Below are 15,173 nucleotides of genomic sequence, written 5' to 3'. Positions count from 1 at the left end.
CCAGTTGAGTTTATTTCAGTATTAACTTCTCAACTCCTCTCTTTCCTTCTGCTGAGCTGTGTGCCTTTAATCTTTGTCAATATTTTGATTCCATTCACCTGGACTTCCTGATAGCTATCAGATAGGATAGACTTGTTTTGGTTTGTTTTGTTTTGTTTTTACAGTGTGTGTGCTCTAATCTTGCCATTAAATGGAACAAGTTGTGAAGGAAGCTCTGCCATGTTGTAATGGTAAACAAATGATAGCATGTGTACTGTGTAGGTGTGAAGTAGACTCTTTGCAATAGCATGCAGTATTGTTGCACACATCTAAAAGGCATGGCTTTAATTAAAGGCCATGGAGCACAGGGCTATTAAAATCAATGTCTGTCAAGATTGCAACAAACAGTTTGAAGCGGGTGTTGTTCAGTGGAGATGACGTTCAGGAAGATATGGCATTAGTGTGCAATTACACTAGGTTTCTATAGCAGAGTTTATGAAAAGGAAAGGGAAAGAAATTGGAACTATGATGAAGAAGTGAATAGAAACATGTATGTGGAAGAAATAAAAGATTGTAATATTGATATGCATTGTGAGGGTTATTTTTGTAGTGTTTTATCCTCTGAAATACAGAGCAGTTTTCTTTTTCCCGTGCTCAGCTTTTTGCACTTGCGATGCTATGTAGCTCATAATGCAGTAACTTTGGCATAGAGTCATCTGCATCAGTTTTTTTTTTCTTTTTTTCCAGGAGAATAAGCCTGCAATACCCTGATAAAGAAATAAGTTCAATCTCTTGGGAAAATAGGCAGAACAGTACCTATCAAATTTGAGATGTGTAGACCTTCCCTGAAACAAAAACATGTTGGCATGAATTATATCCCAGACACGCTCATCTGCATGTGCTAGTGATTAATGTCCATTACGCTGTGTCACTTTTGGACAGCTGCCATTAATATTTGATGACAAGAATCAATAGTCTTAATGATGCGAATCTTTGGGAATATCTGTCAGACTTTTATGTGGAAGTGAGCATGGTTGTATCCTTTGAGGACCACGAGAAGAAAGTAGGTTACTGGCGATGAGAAAAAAAAAAAATCTGGTTTGTTGTGGCAGGGCAATTTCATGATGCTGCAAGAGTGCAGTCACTGGACAAGGCAAGTGGACTTCCACTGAAATGTGGAAAAGTGCATGTCACCTGCGTGTCACTCTGATGGTGTCAATGACAACGCTCTGTCGGAATGTGACAAGCGGTCATTAATATTTAATAAAATCAATATATGCCAATATACACCAGGGCATGTGGTAGATCTTACAATAACATGCATTCAGAAGGGTATACTGGCAGGGTTTGGCAGTGGGCTGGGGGGGGGGGGGGAGTTGAAGTAATAGTTGAAATTTAACTAGAAATAAAGAAATGTGATGTGATATTCATGGTCAATATTTTCCAGAGTACAGCAACACAGATAACCTCAGACATAAAGAGAGCAATATAAATGCTATAGGGCAGTTTGTGATTTGTGCAGTAACACACAAACTGAATTACTCTTTAAAAATTGAGAGATCAATCATTATAGCTAGGCCTGTAAAAATAGGTTGTAGTTCTCATCATTCACCTTTGTGTATCTTTCATTGCGGCAACAAATTACATATTTCTGAACAAAAAAAAGTTCTGGGTGATTGACTCTATTCTCCTCAAAACAGTCTTGTGTTTGTTGATTATTTATTTATATCATGCACAGGTAAATCCACATTGATTTTATTTTTCCTGGCATAACGAAGACCTGAAGAGGGATAACTATGACCATCTGCAAATTGGCAACTCTTACAGTACTTACCAGACAGTTTTTTATGGTATTCTGACATTATTGACAAGTAGATAGGTGAATGATGCTGTGCCATGTATGAGTGACTTTAGTATAACACAATTTACACACCAGCTGCAGCAAATGATTAATGAATAATAATAATAACTAACATTTTTACAGTGCTTTTTCTATACAGACTCAAAGCGCTTCAACAGTTTTAACAAAATAGAAGAAATCAACAATATTTACCAAACAAAACAGAGAAAGGATGAAGCAAAACAAATTAACAATGACTTTAATCTTGTCAGATCAATTATATATTCAGTGCCAGGGGTCAAATACTATGCCTTGACCCATTTAGGCAGTGACAGTCAAATACATTGAAAGTTGGCACATGACCGAGTTTTTGATTAAAAATCCATTCCAGTGCAGGAATATGATTTTTCTTTTCTCTAGTATACTCGCTGCCTCTGCTAGAAGGATTTATATAAATGATGCTAGACGGATTTCAGATCTGGATATAATAGTCATATATGCTGGTTTCACAGATGTGAAATTTAAATGTCTGTTTTGTCAATGGAATTCTGCATTTTGCAGAGCTGTTTACTGATCAGTCACCAAAACACTTGTGAAATAATAGCCACACAACAGCAGAGAATGTTTCTAAATTTTGGAGGTTTTAAAGTTTTCTTCTTGCAATTATGATTGAATGTGTGATGGAGTTACAAAGAGCTGATTGCTGCGTATAATCAATGCACCTGTTAATTCCAAATCACCCTAATTGCGCAGTGCTGCAACCATTAATATTTCAGATGTCGTCACTATTTGATTATTGCTGATCAATACTGGCGCATCCGGGGCCACACTATAGCCAACCCCTCCGAAGCTATTATGGTCGATTCCCGGCGTTTCCTGACGTCGCTGCGCATCTAATGTATGAGTAATGCAGCCGACTGTTGACTCATTTCATTTTTTATAGCCGGCCAAGGCAGGTCGGAGATGGCAGAGCATAAAGATCGAGACTGGGATGATGATGATGATGATGTTGATGATGATGATGATGATGATGGTGGTAATGTCTACGATGACGATGACGATGCGCTTGTGGAGACACTGGTAATCATAGCAGAGTGTGTCATGACGCAATCCACCGGGCAGATTTTCTCCGTGGCCCAAAATATCTCTCCCTGTTGGTTTAATGTGTCTTGGCCTTGCCCACAATTTCCTGACGTAGAAAGTGGGCAACTAATGAAGGTCTGTAGACAGGGACGACACAAAAGTATTGTTTGCAGTCGCTGCTGCACTGCACTAATTAACTCATGCTATGTGCTCGTCATAGTATGTTTGGTGGCATTTGAATAGAGTCTGTGCGTCACTTATTGTGTACAATCGGGATGGGGTGGGTGTAAAACATAAATTGCATTTTCCATGACATGTTGAGACATTTTTTTTCCTCTCTTCCATCCTCCTTATATCTCCCTCCCCCTCCCTCAAAAAAAGGTTTAATTTCCTGCCGAGATATCTCATTTCTCAATGCTTTTCACATGAATGTGTCTGACCAAATAAATAACAGGGATGGTAGACAGAATTTCATGATATCGTGTTATCAGTGGGATGTAAGTGCATATTGGAACATGTGATGATTCTTATATAATAAAATTATGCACTTTTAAAGGGACTGTACAGTACTGGTTGAGGTGGGGATTCATGTTTTGAACATTCCTAAGTGAGATAATGAAAAGCCTCTTATGAAATATGAAAGAGCATGTAATTTTAAGAAGGATTCAACGTTCATTTGATGAAAATTGGTTTTCAAATGGCTGAGATATCCAAAAAAAGTGCTAATAATAAAAGGCGACATGCCACAACTTTATTAGGATCTCTTTGTTTCACCTTGTTTTTGGATATCTCAGCCATTTCAATACCGATTTTCATCGAATAAACTTTTGATACCCCTTAAATCTGCATGCTCTTTGACATCTCATAGAGTGGTTTCTGAATATCTCGCAAAACGTTAAAAGCTAAATCCTCACCTCAACCAGAACTGTACACACCCTTTAAGATATGTAGTATTCGTGTAAGGGTATAATTATTGAACCTTGTAATAATATTACACAGTGTGTAGTGTCAAGATGGAGAAGGCATGTGAGCAGTTTCTGTGGACTGAAAAAGAAAACTGCTGTTTTTAGGTAAACATATTGCAGCATGAGTAGTAAATCTTCTACACTGTCATTCCCTTTACTTTAGATTATTGTTTAACTCACACAAAATAGGAACCAGTTATATTACTTTCTGTCTTAAAGGTCCAGATTACCTTTGGGAGCAGTGATTTCAAAAATTTTCAAGATATCATATTTGATGCATATGTGTAGGTCTGTTGTATCATAAAACATCCTACCATATGAAATATTTGCAATAAAACCTAAAATATAAGGAGATATCAGGGTTTTTCTCAATAAACCGTAACTGTATACGGTTTAGTCTGGAAAATTTTTTATTATAACTATTGTTCACATTTTGTGTATTTAACAACACTTAACATCGATTATACGGATTCAAATTTTGACAGCGGTTGTTTCTATCCCTAACTCACATTTTAGAACTATTTTATAGCACTAATGCTTTCATCTGCAAATGGTAAATTATGCCTTTAAGCACAGATCTAAACTGGTATGTGTGTGTGTGTGTGTGTGTGTGTGTGTATGTATGGCCGTTTCACCGTGATGCTCTCAGTTTCCAATGTGAAGTGACTGTACATTCGGCACGCAGGGGATGAATGATGCTGGTAAAAACAGCTGAAGGCAAATAGACGCATGAGGGAGGACTGCACCATGCATTTATGCACCCTCCATGCATAACATTCTCAACCCCATACACTGCAGCTTCTCTATGGGCCGCAAGTGCAGATGAAATTGAGATCAATCGAAAGATGGGAGGAAGAAGGGGGAAAAAACACACACACTAATATTCTCCAGTAAACCTTTCTTTCTTGAATCAACAGCTGCGCATCTTTCGTTTTTGGAATCCGCCTTCGCGGAAGTTGTTCACATGCAGGGAGGAAATTGAGGTTGCCAAAATTGCCGGTAGCAAGTCGACACAGTGTGTTACTAGTGTGACAAGACAATTAACCTTTTGATCGCCATCATCTGAAAAATTCCATTGACATGGCATTGAGATTGCAAAGAAACAGGCTGCTGATGGTTATAGTGACAATTAAGTAAGAAAAGCATGCATCTCTCTCAGACAATTACAGTGTGTGTGTGTGTGTGTGTGTGTGTGTGTTTGAGTAGGGAGAGCTGCCTTTTACTATCATTCTGTAGACATAGTGGCCCAAATTCAAGAAGGTGGTACAAATGAAACCATGGTCTAAAACATGGACAAAAACCATGGAGCGCCAAGTGTCGCATGGAATATTTCGTCACGAAATCAGTCATTTCGTCGATGAAATGATTATTTTGTTAAGAAATGACAACATTTTGTAACTAGATGAACATTTCGTCCACGAAATGATAATTTCGTTAACGAAACGATCATTTTGTCGACGAAATGATCAATTTCGTAACGAAATATTCCGTGCGACACTTGGCGCTCCATGTTTTTTGTCCATGGTTTAAGCCATGGTTTCATTTGTACCACCTTCGTGAATTCGGGCCAATATGCAAGCATGTGTCTTCATTAGTGTATATACCCACATACAGTACTTACATTGTATGATGAGGCGGGTCTTTGGGGGGTCGTTTTTGCATCATCGATTCTGGATATTTAGATATCCATTGTCTGAATGAAGAGATCTGTGGATGAATATTATAGGTGGGGAAACAAAGTCATATGTGCATGAAAGCGGTACATGAGTTGTACAAATCACATCAACTGGCAAATGTAGACAGAAGTTTGGGGGGGGGGGTTAATTCAACTATTAAAGGTAAGATAATAATCAGGAGACAAGATATAAGTTGTGGCAGTTTAGAAGCAAAACAAGTTAAAGAGAGCTAGACTGCAGTGGGACAATGGAAGGCTTGCCATAAAGGTAATGGCCGCAGATTTAACATCATCGTAATAGTTCTTTAAACGGAATCAATGCACTGTATCCTGAACACTGCAGCTCTCCTGAAAATATCATATTGTTTGCTTCTTAAAAACAAAACAGAACAAAGCAACAAACTTGAAAACATCAGCAGCTTACAGAGCGTATGATCCTCTCATCTAAAAAAGAATATGATTTAAAGCTTTCATCTTTAAATCTATTCATTTTGAATCATGAAGTATACAAATTTTATATGAAACCAATTGTTTGATCTTTGCCAAAAATGGGTGCATATGTGCCTGTTTTGATGGGAGCAAGATATATATATATATATATATATATAAGAGAAAGAAAGTGAGATGGTATTGGTAGAAAACAAAAAGTGGACTGATGGAAAGACAACCAACAAAATGCAGACAGACAGAGAAGGAATGAAAAAGGAAGGACGGAAGAGTGAAAGGGATGGTGGCGGAAAGAAAGCTGATCGATGGCACGGAACACTGGATTTGGCCAAGCTGCAGAATCTGTTGACATCTTGCCTAGATGCCTGCGCCCCTAATGAGCTCGTAATTCAGGGGTCAGGGGAGCTCAGCCGATCGGAGCCGCTTCAATTTCTCCTTCCAGCGTGCATCCAAGACAGATCAAAAGCCCTCCGGCTGCCGCGACCAAAGTGTCGCTCAGCCAGAATGTTCTCCGGGTTCCGATTCCTCTGCCGCGAGACTTGGAGCCCGCGTCACTCCGAATTCTCGTCTTTCTCCCCCATCTCCATGAGCAATGGCTGCAGTATCCCAGTATCTATCCTAGTGCATTGTGAAAATGTAGTGGCTGCACTCCCACCTTTGAACGCATTGCGCCAAGCCACACGCATCAGTTATGTTATACAAACTTCATCTAGCAGACTTTCAAAGACTGTAAATTATGTTAACTTGGAGAGATGCAATTTAGACATGGAACTCGTGGTTCTGATCTTTCAAATGTGCAACTGCAAATCGTATGTGAAGGGCTGTCAAGTGTGATAATTATGATCATGTTCAAAATTGCAAATTCTCTACAGCATGTTGCAAAGTGAACTACACATTGTTTTTGGTGTGTGTTAATTCATTCAACTGTTACTAGTTGTCCTGCATGAAGGTTAAACACTTTGGCTGTGTATCAAACATCATTTTTCTCTTTCCTGTTCAATTGACAATTTACTGCTGATAATCTAATTCTTTTTATGTTTTTGCAAACTTCTTAAAAGCTGAAAGATTGTGCTGTGTGGTCATATCATTATCATTATTTTTGCAACCAAGTTTCATGACAGAAATGCTGGTATAGGCCCTGCTTATGAAGAATTGAAGAGACTATTCACACACCTCATAATGGACTATCTGAGTCTCAGTGCAATAAATGAATACAAACAAAGGTATGATTGAACTATCACAGTGTAAGCTGGTCACAGGTTCAAGATGCATGCCAACACAGGCATCCTGTGGACCATACAAATAGCTAATTAATTACTTTTCTTCAGCTCTGCTATTCATATGAGGCTATAAATCATTTGGCATGCATCAGCTATTCAGATTAGTAAAGAAGAGGAGTAAAACAGCAACCAAGGAAAAAAATTAATGAAGAAAAAGAAGAAAGAAATAGGAGGAGACTGAATTGAATTAATGATTAATGTGCATTGCTTTTTCAACTCAAATTTTGGGATAGCCAGGTAACATGGCTTCACTCATTGATGCATACTCTGAGTATAACTTGTCATATAAACCGTGTTGACTATAAGTGTTTTATTGATGATTTACGTGATAAATGACTGTACTATCATTTTATCAATTTGATATGGCAGCCTGGCTACATGTAGTTTCAGCATAAACGTGTGTACCTTTGCTTTCTTTTGTAAAAATGAGTAGCACACTCAGACTCTTTCTCTTCTCATACTAAGTCTAATTATATCTTTATTCTAAGTTTTACAAAAAGAAGTTTATACATCAAAGTCTCCTTCTTTCATTGAAAAATCATCTGTAACAATAGCAAAAAAAAAAGAAAAAAAGTGACATGCCGTACATGCATGAGGATATGCACCTTTTCCTTTGCAGCAGAAAGTTAATACAGCCTGCAGACTTCAAATAAACTATTCTTTCATCAAGGCCCAGTGAATGGAAATTCTTGGATCATGAAACGTTAATTACATAGTGTTTCACCATTGGAAGCATTTATTTTCTTGCAATTTGAGCAGTTTGTTGATCTGATGCCCCCCCCCCTTTTTTTTTTGGGGGGGGGTAATTGTGAGTGTGTTGGATTGATTGTTGTCGTGGCACCATTATACATGAGTTTGCTTTCAAAAATGTTTGATTGTTTCACTGCTCAATTTGACTCCCTTCCCTTCTTTCAATCTGCCCTCAGTGTGCAATTAAATGTAAACAAGAGCATGGGAATAGACTATATAGCAGCATACCTAAGAGATTGTAGCCCTGTTGAGAGAAACACACGTCATGGGCGTAATGGGATATTCCTCAAAGGGAATTCTGGGGCTTCGCTAATGAATTAAAGGGAAGGAGAGAGGGGAGGGGTTGGGTTTGACAGAAGAGACAAGAGACAATCGATAGAAAGAGAGATAGATAGAGAGATAGATAGAGAGGGGAGAGAGAGAATACAGATGATCATTATGATCGTTTCCATCACTTAATAGATGGGAACATGGTGTCTGTTCGCATTTGACTGTCCTAATTTGATGTGATGATCCATTCAGAATGATTTTTTTTTTTTTTTTTAGTCGGCGGCCTGACGTGACTGCTGAGTTGAGTTGGCTGTGGCACACGGCTGCCTCACTGTCTCCCTCTCTGTCTCTATCTTTCTCTTCCTCATCCTTTTTTTTTTTCTTCTTCCTTTCGATTCGTGGCAGTTGAGGGAAGATAGATGGCTTGCTATCAGTATTTGAACTTGTCAAGGCAAATCATTAACTCTCGCCGAAGATGAGATATGGGCTTACTGCAAGACTAGACCATATTTTTTTTTCTTTTAATGTAGGGTGGGATGGAAATGGACTGACATCATCTCTTAATCTATGACGAAGCTAGGCATGAGCTCTTGAGTGCTTCTTCCAATCTGAGGCGGGATTCACGGGGGAAACGAACAATTTATGAATGTTTACATGTCCCGGACATCGAAAATGTGAAGTTGCTGGGAAACAAATTGTCTTTCCTAAAAAGGTGTTGTCTTGCACTACCGCTGGAGGAGGTAGAAAGGAGAAAAAGTCTTCTGCATTGTATGAATTTCTGAGTCAGTTTCTGATTACTGGCAGAAAGAGATTTCCATGTGAAGAAGGAAAAAAAAACCAGAAATCAAACAATCAGATGACAAGAACATTGATTGAATTGATGCAAACCTTTCATGCACATTATTCAAATGAGGGAGGAAAAATCTCTGCTAGATGTTTAAAGGTCCCCTTTACCTTTGGGAACAATGATTTAAAAAATTTTCAAGATATGACATTTAATACATATGTGTAGGTCTGATGTACCACAAAACATCCTATCATATAAAACTTTCGCGATAAAGCCTAAAATTACGGAAATATCTGTATTTTTCTCAATCAACCGTAACTGTAGACGGTTTAGTCTAGAAACATTTTTATTATGATTATCTATTTTTCACATTTTGCATATTTAACAATACCTAACATCGATTTTACCGATTCAAATTTTTACAGTGGTTGTTTCTACCCCTAACTCCAATGTGAGAACTATTTGAAAGCGCTAATGCTAGGTTTTTGTTTCATCTGCAAATGGTATATTATGCCTTTAAATGCCTGTTTAACCCTCTGCATGCTTTGAGTGCCATTTGGTACAGAAAACCCTGTACACAGCGTAGTACAAACTGTCCGAAGTCCTGGCACAGAAAGGATTAATAGTCATATGAAGTTACATGTTTGATGCCGCTCCTTCATGGGCAGGAAGTATTGTTTTATGTGTAGTGAACAAAAGCATCTCTTTGAGTGCTTATTTTCCAAGTGCTTTATATAAATGTGCATCTATGTGTGCACAGGATCTTGTAGAGTGCATCCACTTGCCAGATTGTGACTAATGATATGGCTCAAAGAAAAGAGAGCCGGACACCCCCCTCCCACTACCCAACAATAGTACACAGAATTCTCTGCTTTCCGTCCTTTCATTCTTTCTTCTTGCTCCACTGATGAATTTCATTGGATGATATATTGCCATGACTCCTCGGATGCAGGTGATGATGCGATATTCCTCACCGGTATAATGGCTCCCATCATGACTCAGGAGGTTGCTAGCTGGCTGGCTGGCTGGCTGGCTGGCTGGCTTGATGGCTTGATGGCTAGCTGAACAAACCTACAGAAGCCTCCCCGCTGTATTAGAGTGCTCGGTGGCTGGCTAGGAGGGGTGTATTGTAAAACGCAGCGGACGAGTGGCAAATGTTTGGATGACGTTAGACGATTAGACATGTGATCAAAGATTCCTGGTAATTGCCGAGTCCCAGTGAGTCATCAGCCATGTAGACCATTGGTCCATGTTCACACACACACACACACACACACACACACACACTCACATGCAGACGCATGCACCTACATGTGTAAACACACACACACACACACACACACACACACACACACACACACACACACTCGCTCTCATCCACCACCCCCACCCCAGGCATAGTCTTCCCCCTTTTCCTGTCTACTTTGACATGGAGACAAAAGAATGAGTTTTCTCAATCAATAGAAAACTGATTATCTCCTTACCCCTCCAATCCTGTTATCCATTTTTCTTTTCCCCACAACCCCTTCCCCCCCCCCCCACACACACACATACACACGGTCCATTTCTGTGTCATCATCCAGATAGACAACAGGTTACATCTGGAATCTTTCCCCTTTGCATCTCTGTATCTATGTCAATAGGTGTGATAATCACTTTTTGTGGTAGCCTGCTGACTCAGCAGATGTCGTGAGAATGAAATAATCTTATCATTGTCTAGTAATTCCAACAGGGTAAGACAAAGGAGTGCTTTCAGGCCTTGTCATTTGCATTGCTACTATATGTGATATGCATTCTCCATCTGTGAATTTCGGATAGTACAGTATCAGTAATATAGCTGTTATATCTTAGGTAGATGAGAATGTATTTCTTATCTCAACTTTGTATGTGTTTCTTATTTTGAAGACATACAAATCTAGTGTTCTCTCAAACTGCTCTTAACCAAGGTGCAATTTGTCAATATTCCTGAATAAAATGAGGTGGGCTAGTTTGAATGTGTGCCTACCTTCCTTAGCTGTTCAATAGTTTGCATATGACACATGTGTTTTATTATAATTCTTGCCCATAAGTGACAATGTTTATATAGATCATGTCTTGTACAGTAATGCAAACATAAATGAGATATGACAAGTATCACCATGATATTGCAGTCATTTTATACATTATTAAGTCTTTATTTCGTATTCTTTGTCAATATTTGCATATAGTTTACATGGCAGCATAACATTTTTAATCAGGTGTGTAATTCTGTCTGAGGAGAAGAAATGGAGAAAAAGGGGAACAGATTTTGAAAAAGATACAGTACATAAATGCATGAAGTGAGAGTGAAAGAAAGATATTGAGTATCAATGTGTGTGTGTGTGTGTGTGTGTTTGTGTTTGTACATTTTTTTTTTTGTTTATCATTCCCATCAAGACACAATGGATAGAGCTTGGATAGGGAGGGGCAGGTGATATTAGGCATGGATGGGAAGGGGTTGGGGGGGGGGGATGGGAGGTTGGTGAGAGCATGCAAGGAGAGAAAATTGCCTGAGATGGGAAATAGTCTCAGATTTCACGTTCGTATGTCGTGGTGGACTTCGGTTTCGCAGACAATGCCCCCTTCAAGAAATCAATCCCATTCACCCCCAAGATGCCTGATGGGGAGCGTAACAGGGGTGATGTAGGGATGAATGTCTGTTCCTGAAGTCCGTGCAGGCTTCCCACTCTCGTCTCCCAATCCCACCCACTCAGAGTCTGGATGTACTCATTCCCTCTTTCTTTCTTTACTCTCTTAGGATTAATTTCTCAACTCCGATTTCTCTCCATCTTTGTCTTCTAAATTTGCTCATTTTTTACCCTTTTTTTTTCCTATTAAAGTCATCCACTCTTCTACGTTTTGCTGTCTTGCTTTCTCTTCTCTGTAACCATATCTCTCTTATGGATCTATTTTTTACGTACTAAATGTCCTGTAGGACTGTGCAAACGGATGTACTGTATGCAACATATATTTCTTAGGGTTTTTATTCTTACAATCTTTTGAATCAGGTGCCATTTGCAAATTTAACAACATGCGATATAAATACCATGTGCACGTGTTCAATTTTCCGTTCATTACCGTACTCCACGATCATGAATTTAACCACTCACAAAATTGTTTGGAAATTTAGTTATCCCAACCATGAAAAATCACTTGCTGAATATATGTAGTATACAGTCATTGTCATTTGGAAATCACAGGCACCAGCTATTTAAAGCAGACTATTTGGATTGATAGAAGCTTGTCCCATATATGCTTATTTCTCTGGGGTATCATCTTTCTAGTATTCAGTCAGGCTTTTTTTCTAATATCTTAGGAGCATATGAATCCCTCCACTAAATTGAAAGCAAAAGATGAAAGAGTGGAAATGATACTATTCACATATACTCATGGAGCTTTAGTTTTGCAATGTCTAGATCAAAAGCAGTGACTAATGCATGCAGATATTTTATGTGGTCACAGGTCTTGAAATTGATACAAGTTTAGAATCATCAAAGCTGTATGCTATTTTGTAAAGCATTGGCAAAACTTTATTTCATTGCATTTACTTTGCCTATATTTCATATTTGCAGGTATACAATACTATCACAGCCAGGGCATCATAGTGCAATCGAGAGTTATACCACACAGTCATGTGACTTTTTATGTAGGGTTATTCTAGGACTTCTCAATATCCTGAGACAGTCTGCCATATATTGCTGGTATTGTGTGACTGGTTGCAAACACACAGTGATGGTATCAGTAATATTCACTAGCCAGGGAGGAGTCCAACATACTCTCCTCTTACAGGCTCTGTCTCTCTCCCTCACTCTTTTCATTGTAATGAGATAGACGGATTAGATTTCTTCTGCTTCCCTTTCTGTGCCCCACTGCGTGAACCAACACAAATTGCAGTATGTGGGATCATGGGATTCCCATGGGTGTGCTTGGATGATCTGAATGCAATATTCATTTCGACGTCCTGCAGCGTGTGACTAGAAGGGGAAGGAAATAATATGCGGAGGAGTTGAGAGAGAGAGAGAGTGAACGAAATAACCTGATAGCACGTTGTAGATCATATTGTCAAATCTGCTCAATGCATCGTGAAAAATGATGACCTTATTTTACAAACACAACAAGCTGAAGACAAACATGCAGGAGTTTGGCTGCATCAGAATTTTGAAAGACATTGACTGTTTTTCCAGTAGTTGAAGGTTGTGTATTGAGCTCTGTGATATCAAGTGTATTTTATCTGTGCTGATTACAGGTTAAAGAAGTACACCTATTTATGATATCTGTCAAATGATATCCATGGTAGCAAGAAAAGGCTTGGAAATAGTCGCGTACAGCATGACATTCAATGCATAGTTCAAATTATTTGCCATTCATGTGGTCAGGTATTTCTCTTTGATTGTTGAATACATAACACAAACCCTAAACATACATAGAATATAACATTTAGAGAACATTATTTCTCATTGGTTTCAACAAATGAAGCAACATAATAGGCGCGGTCAGACTGGCAAAAGATCAAGAAGTTTAAGATCACGAAGTTTGGACCATTGGTACGCACGCAAGCAAGAGTGTGCCGTCTGATGGCTAGTGATTGTGACGTAACAATGCACATCTGTACATGACAATGGCCTTACGCTTCGGAGGCACTGCCCGCAAACAGATCGAGAAGTTTTGTGGGAAGTTTGCGGTCACACTGGCAAAACTTCGAGATCTTAAACTTCGCGATCTTAAACTTCTTGATCTTTTGCCAGTCTGACCGCACCTAATGTTACTACTGTTGTAGTGAGTTATAGAAGGGAAAGTATTTGACAACATGTATTTGATGTGTTTTGGGATTTGTTAAAGGCAGTTGCTAATTTCAGTGACCATAGGAAGTGAAGAGGCTATTGTTTCAGAGTGGTTGGCTCATCAAAATGTCATTTGAAGAGGATGATTTAGATCTTCTGTTCAAAACATCTTTCTTGATGGGGTCAGGAGGGAATATGGTAGAGAATATTCCCATTAACCCCTTCCCCTCCAAGACATGATGCTCACCCATAGATTTCATGCACAGACTACCATGTTCCCCAAAGCATTGGGTTTATGAGCAATATCATTGATATTTTGTGCATGTGTGCACGTAAGTATCTCACTAATTCATTGCTTTGTGTGGAATATGAACACAGAGCAATGGAATGTCTAGTAGTCAATATCAGTAGGCCAAGGAGGTGTTGATCATGCCTTACATGTACATTGTAAAACACAGTCTATTTTTCTTATGACATATATCTCAACTGATCTCAAATATAATTTAATTTGTCTTCTATCATCTTATTGCATGTGCCTCAAACATGAGCAGAGATGCCAACTGATGCTTTAATGCACAATACTGGGGTTTTTTTCCTCCAAAAAGAAGATTGTATTACTACACAAGTCTATTGCAGGAAAAGAGAAAAAATACTGTGTTTCCAACAAATATCTGCCTTTTCTGCTCTTAGAATACTGCAGTGTTGGTTATGATGTTGGCCTGTCTGCACATGTTGACTGGACTTTTTGGCATACTGAAATCATCTAGCCATACTAACTTACAGTACTGCTATTCCCTACAGGGAATCTGAAACCTAATGTGTACTTTACATCAATGATGCACCAGGTCTACTTTCAATGAGTTGATTAATGTATGTGTATCAAATGTACTTTTCAGATGCAAGAGCTGGAGGAGAAGGTGCAGATATCAACAAAGCGAGCTGAGCAAGCAGAAAAAGAGGTAAGATCATACATTTTTATTTTTTAATTGTAGGCCCTACAAATATCACAGGTTGAAAGTTTTGACATAACCTTTTAAAAGTATACAGACAGTTGAAGTTCCCAATGTACAAATAGAAAGTTTGGAGATAACCTTCTGAAAGTAAACAGAGAGTTTAACTTTCCAGTTTACAAATGAAAAGAAAATGCTTCCAGCCCTCCTGCTTTCTTCATTGCAGTCTAGTCTATAAATGTGTTAATATTTTGATTGATGCATTCCCAGAAGTTAAAGAAAATGCTTTAAACTGTTCTTCTTGCTATGATATAAATCAATCATTAAATGTTATAATCTCTTGATTAA

At 38.6% G+C, this 15,173-nt stretch overlaps 1 protein-coding gene across 1 annotated transcript in view; it reads left to right on the top strand.

The window, feature by feature from the left end:
* LOC140227212 (pleckstrin homology domain-containing family H member 2-like) overlaps positions 1-15,173 on the top strand; it is a 110,211-nt gene that overhangs the window by 27,490 nt on the left and 67,548 nt on the right. Inside the window, 1 exon segment of the mRNA XM_072307643.1 lies at positions 14,772-14,834. Within this exon segment, the coding sequence (XP_072163744.1) occupies positions 14,772-14,834 (63 nt within the window).

The sequence above is a fragment of the Diadema setosum genome, chromosome 1 (assembly GCF_964275005.1).
Source record: "Diadema setosum chromosome 1, eeDiaSeto1, whole genome shotgun sequence".
Classification (NCBI taxonomy): domain Eukaryota; kingdom Metazoa; phylum Echinodermata; class Echinoidea; order Diadematoida; family Diadematidae; genus Diadema; species Diadema setosum.
This window is presented reverse-complemented; position numbering and strand designations above follow the sequence as displayed.